The sequence below is a fragment of the Schistocerca gregaria genome, chromosome 1 (genome assembly GCF_023897955.1).
Source record: "Schistocerca gregaria isolate iqSchGreg1 chromosome 1, iqSchGreg1.2, whole genome shotgun sequence".
Lineage (NCBI taxonomy): Eukaryota > Metazoa > Arthropoda > Insecta > Orthoptera > Acrididae > Schistocerca > Schistocerca gregaria.
Window position 1 is genome coordinate 1086363970 of NC_064920.1, and position 11207 is coordinate 1086375176.

The 11207-nt window shown below is 39.5% G+C and overlaps 1 protein-coding gene across 1 annotated transcript in view; it reads left to right on the top strand.

Moving 5' to 3' along the window:
• The window catches only part of LOC126281943 (cysteine and histidine-rich domain-containing protein morgana), a 66999-nt gene extending 56126 nt beyond the window's left edge, over window positions 1-10873 (top strand). Inside the window, exons 6-7 of the mRNA XM_049981295.1 lie at window positions 7090-7281; window positions 10295-10873. Coding sequence (XP_049837252.1) covers window positions 7090-7281; window positions 10295-10519 — 417 coding nt within the window. The 3' untranslated portion in view covers window positions 10520-10873. The remainder of the gene's footprint in view (window positions 1-7089; window positions 7282-10294) is intronic.
• The last annotated feature ends 334 nt before the right edge of the window (window positions 10874-11207 follow it).

An 11207-nucleotide genomic window follows, 5' to 3' on the forward strand; every position in this document is an offset into this window, starting at 1 on the left:
GACCTGCCCATTCTCCCAACTTCAGTCCTATTGAGCACCTGTCAGCTGTGTTGGGGAGACATATTGTAACACAGCTATGTGCACCAATGACCATCAATCAGTTGCCAACCACACTGGTGGAGGAATGGATTGCCCTACCACAAGAACTCCCTACCAAAGTTGTGACGAGCGTGGAAGCAGATTGCAGAGTGTGCATTGCTGTGTGTGGTGATGAGACGCCCTATTAAGAACCATGTCTCGCCTTTTGTAATGTCCTGGAGACCATCATAAATCATGGTGAGTTCAATGTAATTATTGTCTTTGAATACAAGTGTCATTTGTGTTCATCTCATTACAAGTTCTTTAAGGTACCTTCTGTACTACACTGTAGCAGCTCTTTCTATGTATAGTCCAAGTTTCATTAAGCTATGTTATTTGGCAGTGAGACATTATGTGAAAGTTACTTTTGTCTTTAAGTTTTGCACAACAATTTATTGTTTAGTATTGCATCCCTTCTGTGACACTTTATGTATAAATTATCATCATATACTCTTGACATCCAAACCAGATAAAGGTAATCCTCCCCCCTCCCTCCCCAATTATTCCATGTATTAAAACTCTTCAGCAGTAAACATCATGTTACTCCTGCTTGTTTTTAATGGCATTTACTCATCTTCCAGTAGGATGCTTTGTCTTCTTGTTTCTCAGCAAATAACTTCCTTTACCATCCTTTTGTACAGCTGTGCATTGTATCTACCTCCATTTATAATTACATCTACCATCCCAATATGTTACATGATCCATTTGTTTGTTTTCCTATATTTTACAGTAATTCTAACCACTCGTATCGCTATTGCTCAAGGACCAACTCTCGGTTTTTTCTCTAGAAGTACTGGTCTCACTGCCATATTTCAAGGCTTGTGTACGATGATTGTAAACTTTTTATTTTGATCACATTGGAATTTTTATTTGTTAAATAATATGACCTGTTTTTGTCATATGAAATAGGAAGAATGAAATTACTGAATAGATCATTTTAAGGCCGGCAGATACACTATGGGATGTTGTTTCACTGTGAATATTGGCTCAGAATGTGAAAATCCAAAGAAGAAAATAAAAAAGTAAAGCATAAATGAGTTAAAGGAAGTACAAGTCACTAGGATTCTGAGGTCGAAAGATACATTTAATGTCATTAAAAAGAAAGAGAACACGTATAGTGTCCTTGAATCTACATTTTGTTCCCTGTAATTGTTTAACTTCTATTTTTGATTCTCTTGTCCTAGAATTCTGTGTTTTATACAATGAAGGCTTTCAAGACTGGCTGTCTTAGGTGCTTTTGAATTTTCTTGGTCGTGGTCCATAAAACTCTTTTCTTCTTGGCATTTTGTACATCTTCAGATGTGCTCTTGGTTCTACTATATCACACCGATTGACAGGTTGGACATCATAGAGCAACATAAACGCTATTAAAAAGAGGGACGTGGTAGGAGTTTACATGTGATCGACGGAGATAATCCTCATCAGAGATAAAAATTAGATATCGAACTGTATATCAAGGATAAAACATATCTATGGATTCTGCAGTCACTGTTCATATATCACTGAGCATCATGGCTTCTTCTTTTCTGTTGAAATTATCCCCATATTTATATATTTTGATGGCTTTTCTGTGTGTAGCCTTGGATAGTAGTTAGTTGTTGTGGATAAAATATTTTGTTTGGAAAACTTTATTTCGTGGTTTCCTTACTGAAGAGTGTGTTGTGCTGCCGCTGATTTTTCTGTTTTCCCGAGTCAGGAAAGACCTTTATTTTTCTTCAGATATGTATTCATACTTCTGTTTGTAGTTCTAATATAGACCTTACAATGTGTACACAGACTGTGTCATGTGTGAGAGCAAGTAATATGTTATATTAATCTTCCTTGATGGTTCAATCTTGGGAATTTTGACAGAAAACCTGGGTGTGATGCCGAAACCTCTCTTATTAACATGAAAGGAAATTTGATGGGCTTCTCTATAATGCTCTCTTGCTTACTATCTGAACGCTTGACGCAATACGCCACACTTATTCAGATCTACTCATCTTTTGTATTAAGCCAATGTGGCAAGGATCCCAGGCTGATGAATCAGGTGAACAATTTTTTTTTTTTAAGATACCTTGTTCATCAGTGAATTACATTTTTTTAGGATTTTTCCAACAAATCTCTGACTAGTATCTGTTTTTTGTACAACTAGTTTTCTGTTCTCATTGTAATTTAAGTCTCTGGATTGCTACTCCCAGATATCTTACAAGTTTACTGCTTCCAGTGATGAGTTGATAGTAGTGTGTTACATAACAGTTTCACCCTTCATATTTGCACCAAAAGATTACCGTTTGATGTTATCTCCTCAGGTAATCTTCAATCTGTTTCCTGACACACTTGATAAGTAAAAATATTTTCCTAAGTCTTTTTTAGCATCCATTTAAGCTCCTATAGTTACTGATGCTACAACAGTCTTATGGTCAGTGACTGCGTGTACTACAAGGACTGAATTGAAAAGATCAGTTGCAGTCGTCACTAGCCTATCTAAAACCTTGCTTTCAGGGGTCAGTATTCAAAATACCTTCTACATCTACATCCATACTCCGCAAGCCACCCGATGGCGTGTGCCGGAGGGCACCCCGAGTACCTCTATCGGTTCTCCCTTCTATTCCAGTCTCGTATTGTACGTGGAAAGGAGGACTGTCGGCATGCTTCTGTGTGGGCTCTAATCTCTCTGATTTTATCCTCATGGTCTCTTCGCGAGATATACGTAGGATGGAGCAATATACTGCTTAACTCTTCAGTGAAGGTATGTTCTCGAAACTTTAACAAAAGCCCGTACCGAGCTACTGAGCGTCTCTCCTGCAGTCTTCCACTGGAGTTTATCTATCATCTCCGTAACGCTTTCGCGATTACTAAATGATCCTGTAACGAAGCGCGCTGCTCTCCGTTGGATCTTCTCTATCTCTTCTATCAACCCTATCTGGTGCGGATCCCACACTGCTGAGCAGTATTCAAGTAGTGGGCGAACAAGCGTACTGTAACCTACTTCCTTTGTTGTCGGATTGCATTTCCTTAGGATTCTTCCAAAAGTAATTTTCTTCTAAAAGTAATTTTCATAAAAGATGCTCAGAACAATTTTCCACAAATCTTTGTCCCTGGCAGACTTTTTAACCAATTCATTCTCTTTTTCTGTAGCGGGCGAGCATGATCAGAAAATTTACCTGTAGTATTACCCAACTTTTCCATGAAGCTGTCTGCTATACAGCTCCAGAACTGACTGGGTTAGTCAGTTTCGAAAGATGGAGGCAGACAAATGGATACAACCTTGAACAGGACCATGACTAGTTATATACTGTGATGTTCAAACCAACTTTTGAATTGAACACAGCTGTACTTATTTAAGTTAATAGATATTTTACTGTTTTTATGGCAATAAATACCTCTCTTCTATTAACACCTGATGTATTCTTGCAAATTTTTCCAGTTGGCATTTAAGATTTTCTTGTATTCAAACCTGGTTTCAGCTAGGTTTCTGTTTCCCGTGTCATTTGGATATAATTGGCATTAATAAGTGAGAATAATTATGTAATCCTACCACAGGCACTTTAAATAATACCACAAAATCATTATTGTCTCTTTCTGATGTGCAAGGATTAATGATATGTGTGAGTAATGTGACTATATTACTCATTTCTTAGGTTACAACAAGTAAACCATCAGTGAGCCTTAGAGAATTGTGCTGCCCAGATAACTGTTTCTGTTGTGTAGTGCAAGCCTTACCTATTTGCCATTCTCTTCAAGATTTGTAAAACCAACACAGCCCTCCATTCACTCTCTGGAGACAATGAACTGACCAAGTTACTCATAGCAGCAGGCACAGTGTTGTCAAGGATTTCAGAGGCGTCAGACTTACCACAACTTTCACTGTAGGTGGAACTATCAAGATCCAGCCAAGAATAGCAGCATAAATACTGTTGACTGTGGCCAATGTAGCTTCTAGCTGTTTCTAGGCAGCCACCAATTTATCTAGCATCCACACAAAAGCAACACGGTCCCTATCCTTTAACCACTATGCTGTTCTCTTTAATAATAAGAATGGCTGTACTGACCCAAGCCATCTGTGACTGACATGGGCATACAGCAATAAGAGGTTAAATTAAGTGAGCGTAGCACTTCAGGAGAAGCAAAACTATACTGCTAAAATTTATGATCTAAAAAGAATGAAAGCAAAACAACTGCCACTTAAGTTTTTTAGATTTTGGTAACACTGAAAACACTGAACATTTGCCCAAAAATCAAAATGTGAACTGCTGTATAAGCACCAACAGTAACATGGACAATATCCCCCAGGCAGACTATCAGAATAAGAGTGCTGCAGAGATGATACAGGGAAATGTGTAAATAGGCGGGAGGGGGGTGGGGGTGGGAGTGCAGTATGCGGTGCATCCTCTACAGGAGTCAAAAAAGTGATAAAATGAAAATTGTATTTTCTGAAAGCATAGGCATCCAGTCATCGGGAGGCATATGGTTAAGTTGGTAATGGCACAGAGACGTTGTCAGAGTAGATAACCAACTGAGTAACCACCTTCACACTAATTTTCTATTATTTATTCTTGAACAGCGTGTGGAAAACATGAACACCCATATCTTTCTGTGTGAGCACTGATTTCCCATATTTTATGATGATGATCATGTTTTCCTATGTAGGTCAGTGTCAACAATATATTTTTGGATTCAGAGGAGAAAGTTGGTGATGGAAGTTTTCATGAGAAGATCCTGCTACAACAAAAAGCACATTTGTTTTAATGATTTCCACCCTAAATTCTTTATCATGCCCATGATACTCACTCCCTTATTTCTCAATAATACAAGGCATACTGACCTTCTTTTAACTTTCTAAATGTGCTCTGTTGATCCTATCTGGTAAGGATTCCACAATGCAAAGCAGTACTCCAAACGAGAGCAGACAAGCATTGTGTGGGCAGTCTCTTTAGTAGATTGGTGAAGTGGCAAACCACCTGTGTTTCAAGTCATGTTTTGGCATATGAAACATCAGTAGCAGGATCAACTTTTATAAACTGTTTGTAAGATGACTCGCAAAACAACACAGTGCAGAGCACGAGCAATCATTTGGAAATCTGTTGGTATCACTGGACCATTGTGCTAACAAAAATAACACTTTTCAAACAAATATTATTGGAAATGAAATATGGGTTCATCACTTTGTATCAGAGAACAGACACCATAACATGGATTAGAAACACCCTAAATTTCCAGCCAAAAAGAAATTCAGGAGTCCAGCCAGTTCTAGGAAAGTGATGTCTACTACAGAGATTTTGACAAGCTAATTCTGAAACGTTACCTGGAAAAGGGGTCACCAGTAACCAGTGTATTTTATGCTGATGTGCTTTGTAAGAAGTTGAAGTAGGCAATTTCAAATGGGAGATTATAGAAAGTTTTTTTTTTTTCCCCAGTGCACATCCACATATGAGGTAGAATCCAAAATTTTCAGGTTTGGTGCTGCCATCTGGAAAGTAATAGTAGTTGATCTTTGCACCACTAGGTGGCAAGAGCTGCATATCTGATAAGTCAGCTGCAGAGTGGCATTCAACTGGGAGGGCGTGTTGCATGTCCACAGTGATTTCTGTAATACTTTGTGTTTGGCGTGTGGCGATTTTATGATGGATCCGCGAACAGAACAGTGTGTCAGACCCCATCTGATGATCCACCCTTATTGTAATGGGTTATCACTGGCGATGAGAGCTGTATATACGGTTATGACCAAGAGACAAAGCAACAGTCGTTCCAGTGGAAGCGCTTGGGCCCTCCCAAGACCCAAAAAAGCAAGACAATTAAAGAGCATGATCATCGTTTTCTTTGATACCAAGGGAATTGTGCACAAAGAATTCGTACCACCCAACCAAACAGTGAATTCCACGTACTACTGTGATGTTTTGCAACGGCTCCGTGAAAACATGCGGTAACGACGGCCCAAACTTTGGCGTCAAGGGAACTGGCTGCTGCATCACGACAACGCGCCCTGTCACACGTCCTTGCTCACCAGGGCCTTTTTGGTAAAAAACGACATGGCGGTCGTACCCCACCCACTGTACTCGCTAGATTTGGCACCTTGCAACTTAGCGCTACGCCCAAAACTGAAACTTAAGTTGAAAGGCCATCGGTTTGACACTCTAGAGAGGCTTCAAGGTGCATCGCTGGCGGTGATAAACACAGGATTTCCAGAAAACATTTGACCTGTGGCAGAAGTGCTGGGACCGGTGCTTGCGTTAGATGGGAACTACTTTGAGGGTGATGGTAACCGTTAGTCCAAAGGTAAGGTTTTCAACAGATGGCAACACCAGTCCCGCAAATTTTGGATTGCACCTCGTACTGAAATTTACACTGTTCATACTCTTCAGAATCTGGAATGCTTTGCTAGATCAAAACTGTGTGCCAGGTTGGATCTTGAACCTGGAACCCTGCTTGTGATGGGCAGTGGTCATATGGTAACAGCATTGCCTGCGAAAGGCGCAGTTTTTAGGTTGAGGTCTAATCTGCTAGAAATTTTAAAACAGTTCATGCACCACTGCAGAATGAAAGATTCATTCTGTCTTTAAAAGCTGCATTTTTAAGTATTGTAGCATCTTGTATACTGTTCTCATCTCGCTAGTTCAGATAACAGAAAATGCAGCCAGGCCTTAGTGCCCTGAGGCAACAGTGACTACGTGTGTGTGTGTGTGTGTGTGTGTGTGTGTGTGTGTGTGTGTGTGTGTGTGTGTGTGTGTGTGAGAGAGCGCACGTGCGCGCGCGCATCTGAAGAATTACTTTATCAGACAGCCAATAATATCTAATAGTCTTCTTTTGGTGTACATGTCTACCCTTCAATGCCTCCTCAGTGTGGTGAGTAGCAACCTGTGCTATTTCATGCAGTTGTTATAGTTGTTGTCTGATAGTACACACAAATATAAAGTTATTGGAACTTCATGACAATGTGTACAATGATTACAAACATTTGTTTAGTGCTTGAGTATGAAGCTGAAGAGAATTACAGTTTACTTATTACAGTTTTATCTTTTTATGTTACAGAAAAGCAACAACAAAAAAGTTAAATGTCGATATGATTGGCATCAAACTTCGAATTATGTTGTTGTATCCATATTTGCAAAGAAATATGATCCAAAGATGTCTACAGTAGAGCTAAATCCAATCCGTCTTAGAATCCATTTATATTTTCCAGAAGAAGATAATGCATTTGATTTAGATATTGAATTGAAAGGGGTGAGTGCATATTTTAAACTTAATTGTGTGAAAGTCCATTATTACTTTGTATTATATTTGCTATTGGTTCAATATTGTTTGTTGTAGTGATTGTTGTTAACTGTTGTTGAACACTAAAATAAGCCCCAAAGGTTTTCGTTCAAACTGTTGTTAAACGTGATACTGTTCTGTGCATGTATGCTAGACAACTCTATAAAACGCTATCTGGAATCTAGCCAAAAAGCCTAGCAGTTATTTAGATCAAAATTGATAACATGGGTTCTCATTCTATGTTCCTACCCTCATTTAGTTAGCAGTGAACATGTGGTTTCAGTCTTTAATGAGTGTCATTTTTATTGTAACACAAAAATAAAGAAAATTTCAGCAAATAGTATCTTGGTATGAACTACACACATCAAAAAAAGTTTCGCACCACCCCAGTTCCGACAACTTCTGAAGGTAGACATTGACTGTGGATATTGTATCACAGACACAGGCCCTTTGACTGTTCAGAGGTGTCACTAAACCCGCCCAAAGATGTAAACAACCGTGCACGAGCAGTGCCTATTGGACGGAGGGTTCCAACAGAAGTGGACATTGTTCATTTCAATGCCTGCTTCACAGCCTTATGCCTTGACTGCTTCACAGCCTTTGCCATCTGGGTCCTTCCCAACAATACCAGCTTTTCTTAATGGTACTGGTGAAACTCTCCTGCAATATATCCTACTTCCCCGTAATCTTCCTGGCATTAACCTTCATTAGTCATTGACCTTACCCATCTAGCCCCTTCCCTGTTCCCATTCCAGCACTGCACCACCCACTATACCACCAACACACCCAGTCATTTTTACTTATCTCCTTTTCCACCATCCTTCCTGTCCCCTCCCACCCTCCGTCTAACCTCTTGACTGCACCTAGCTGCCCTACCCTCTTTCCACCTCGTCCCTGATCTGTTCCACTAACAGCACTTTACTGTCCCCTACACCTACCCTGCTATCCCTCTCACCCCCCACCCCAGCCCCCTCCTTACCCCCACCCGTTTGCCTCTCCCATCATGTGCTGCTGCTTGTAGTCTGGCTTCAGCCGCCAGAGACTGATTAAATAATATTATATGCAGTCACATCAGCAACAAATTTGAATATGTTTGAAATTCCACAATCTCTAAGAAAAACAAACGTGACAAATATGAACACACGTAGATTTAACAGTGAAAAAAAGTCATCTGAAGTATCAGTCCTTGTCGAAACTTCATATTGTGTGGCCATAGAAGTTTGATTTTTAGTCAGATCTTGGGGTTTAAAACTTTCCAAACTAGGGGCTAGTGAAAATAATGCAGAATCAACACAAACAATAGTGATAGTTTCCCACGCTTCACCAACTTAAATATCAACCACAATCAATGCAGAAACAATACAACTACTGTGAAACACTGAAGGACCATGTAGAACATCAATAATCTTAACAGTGTCAACTCTCATATTGTAGTCTGTCTCCACACACAAATAGTTAAAATGTTTGACCTGTTTTATTGTTAATCACAGTTTTCGCCTTTACAGGATGTTCCTTTTAAAAGCCATTGATTTTGTCTTTTTTCTGAGTTCATCAAATTGTACTCTTCACATATATTAGTCAATAAATATATTTCCCTTAGCTCTTTATTCGCACAAAGTAATGGCCGCTATCGACAGGGGATCTCAAGTTGATTCCGTATTTCTAGATTTCCGGAAAGCTTTTGACACCGTTCCTCACAAGCGACTTCTAATCAAGCTGCGGAGCTATGGGGTATCGTCTCAGTTGTGCGACTGGATTCGTGATTTCCTGTCAGGAAGGTCGCAGTTCGTAGTAATAGACGGCAAATCATCGAGTAAAACTGAAGTGATATCAGGTGTTCCCCAGGGAAGCGTCCTGGGACCTCTACTGTTCCTGATCTATATAAATGACCTGGGTGACAATCTGAGCAGTTCTCTTAGGTTGTTCGCAGATGATGCTGTAATTTACCGTCTAGTAAGGTCATCCGAAGACCAGTATCAGCTGCAAAGCGATTTAGAAAAGATTGCTGTATGGTGTGTCAGGTGGCAGTTGACGCTAAATAACGAAAAGTGTGAGATGATCCACATGAGTTCCAAAAGAAATCCGTTGGAATTCGATTACTCGATAAATAGTACAATTCTCAAGGCTGCCAATTCAACTAAGTACCTGGGTGTTAAAATTACAAACAACTTCTGTTGGAAGGACCACATAGATAATATTGTCGGGAAGGCGAGCCAAAGGTTGCGTTTCATTGGCAGGACACTTAGAAGATGCAACAAGTCCACTAAAGAGACAGCTTACACTACACTCGTTCGTCCTCTGTTAGAATATTGCTGCGCGGTGTGGGATCCTTACCAGGTGGGATTGACGGAGGACATCGAGAGGGTGCAAAGAAGGGCAGCTCGTTTTGTATTATCGCGTTATAGGGGAGAGAGTGTGGCAGATATGATACACGAGTTGGGATGGAAGTCATTACAGCATAGACGTTTTTCGTCGCGGCGAGACCTTTTTACGAAATTTCAGTCACCAACTTTCTCTTCCGAATGCGAAAATATTTTGTTGAGCCCAACCTACATAGGTAGGAATGATCATGAAAATAAAATAAGAGAAATCAGAGCTCGAACAGAAAGGTTTAGGTGTTCGTTTTTCCCGCTCGCTGTTCGGGAGTGGAATAGTAGAGAGATAGTATGATTGTGGTTCGATGAACCCTCTGCCAAGCACTTAAATGTGAATTGCAGAGTAGTCATGTAGATGTAGATGTAGATGTAATCTCCATTCTTCGTGGGTAGTGTGGCGTCATATGCATATGAAAGGCAACTTAAGCAGAAGTTTCTGTTAATCTTAATTCTCCATTATTGCATCTTACTTGGAACTACTTAGAAACTACTGATTTGTCCATGCTTCATCATCATCTTAACTTCAAGCATTAGACCTTTTTTTTGTTGTGCCTGTTAATGGTACCAAACACTTGTCCATGCTTTAACAAGATAAATTAACATTTCAGGTAGTCAATGTGTCCAGGAGTTCTGTTAGTATGATGCCTACAAAATGTGAAATAAAGTTGTACAAAGGAGGCCCAGGATCTTGGTCAAAGCTCCATTTCCCATTGCCTGAAGATGTGGAAGATGATGGATCAGATACTGAAGTGAAAATGAAGCAAAATACATCCACCATTGATAATGTAAACGTTGAAGGTGATGAAGATTTGGTAGATTTAAGCGACCTGTGAAGTGGATCTTTGTGTTACAAATGCTTTCTGACACGTTTTAATTTGGAATGAGTTCCTATTGATGTGTGTTAATTTATTACATCAGAATACATTTTGTGAAGTGTAACACAGCTATTAATCAGACTGTGGCGAACGTGTCTTTTAAACATGTATAGTGAGATCTCTTACAAAAACTTATTTTTGAATTTTTTATACTTGCATTTCTACTTTGATGAGCAATGTACAGGGTTTATTGCTTTCAATCTGTATTTATTTGTCAGTTAACATGTAAAGAACCACGTTTACTGCTCACAGGAAATCTGTTAAATGAAGTTCTTCAGTATATATAATGTTTAATAAAAACGCACAAAAATATTTTATTGTTCGCTATACATATCTACAAAATAATAGCCTGGTACTTACTGCTACTTTAATTCCCTTATTTAAAGTTAAGGGAGAAAGCCAGATTGTGCTGATAGTTATGTAAAAAAAAAAAATTGCACTCATTTTTTGGTAGTTTTGAGCCAGAGGTTAGAGTCCTCACTCGGGCATGGGTGTGTGTGTGTGTGTGTGTGTGTGTGTGTGTGTGTGTGTGTGTGTGTGTGTTGTTAGCATAAGTTAGTGTAAGTAGTGTGTAAGTCTAGTGACTGATAACCTCAGCAATTGGTCCCTTACGAATTCACACACATTTGAACATTGTAATACTGCA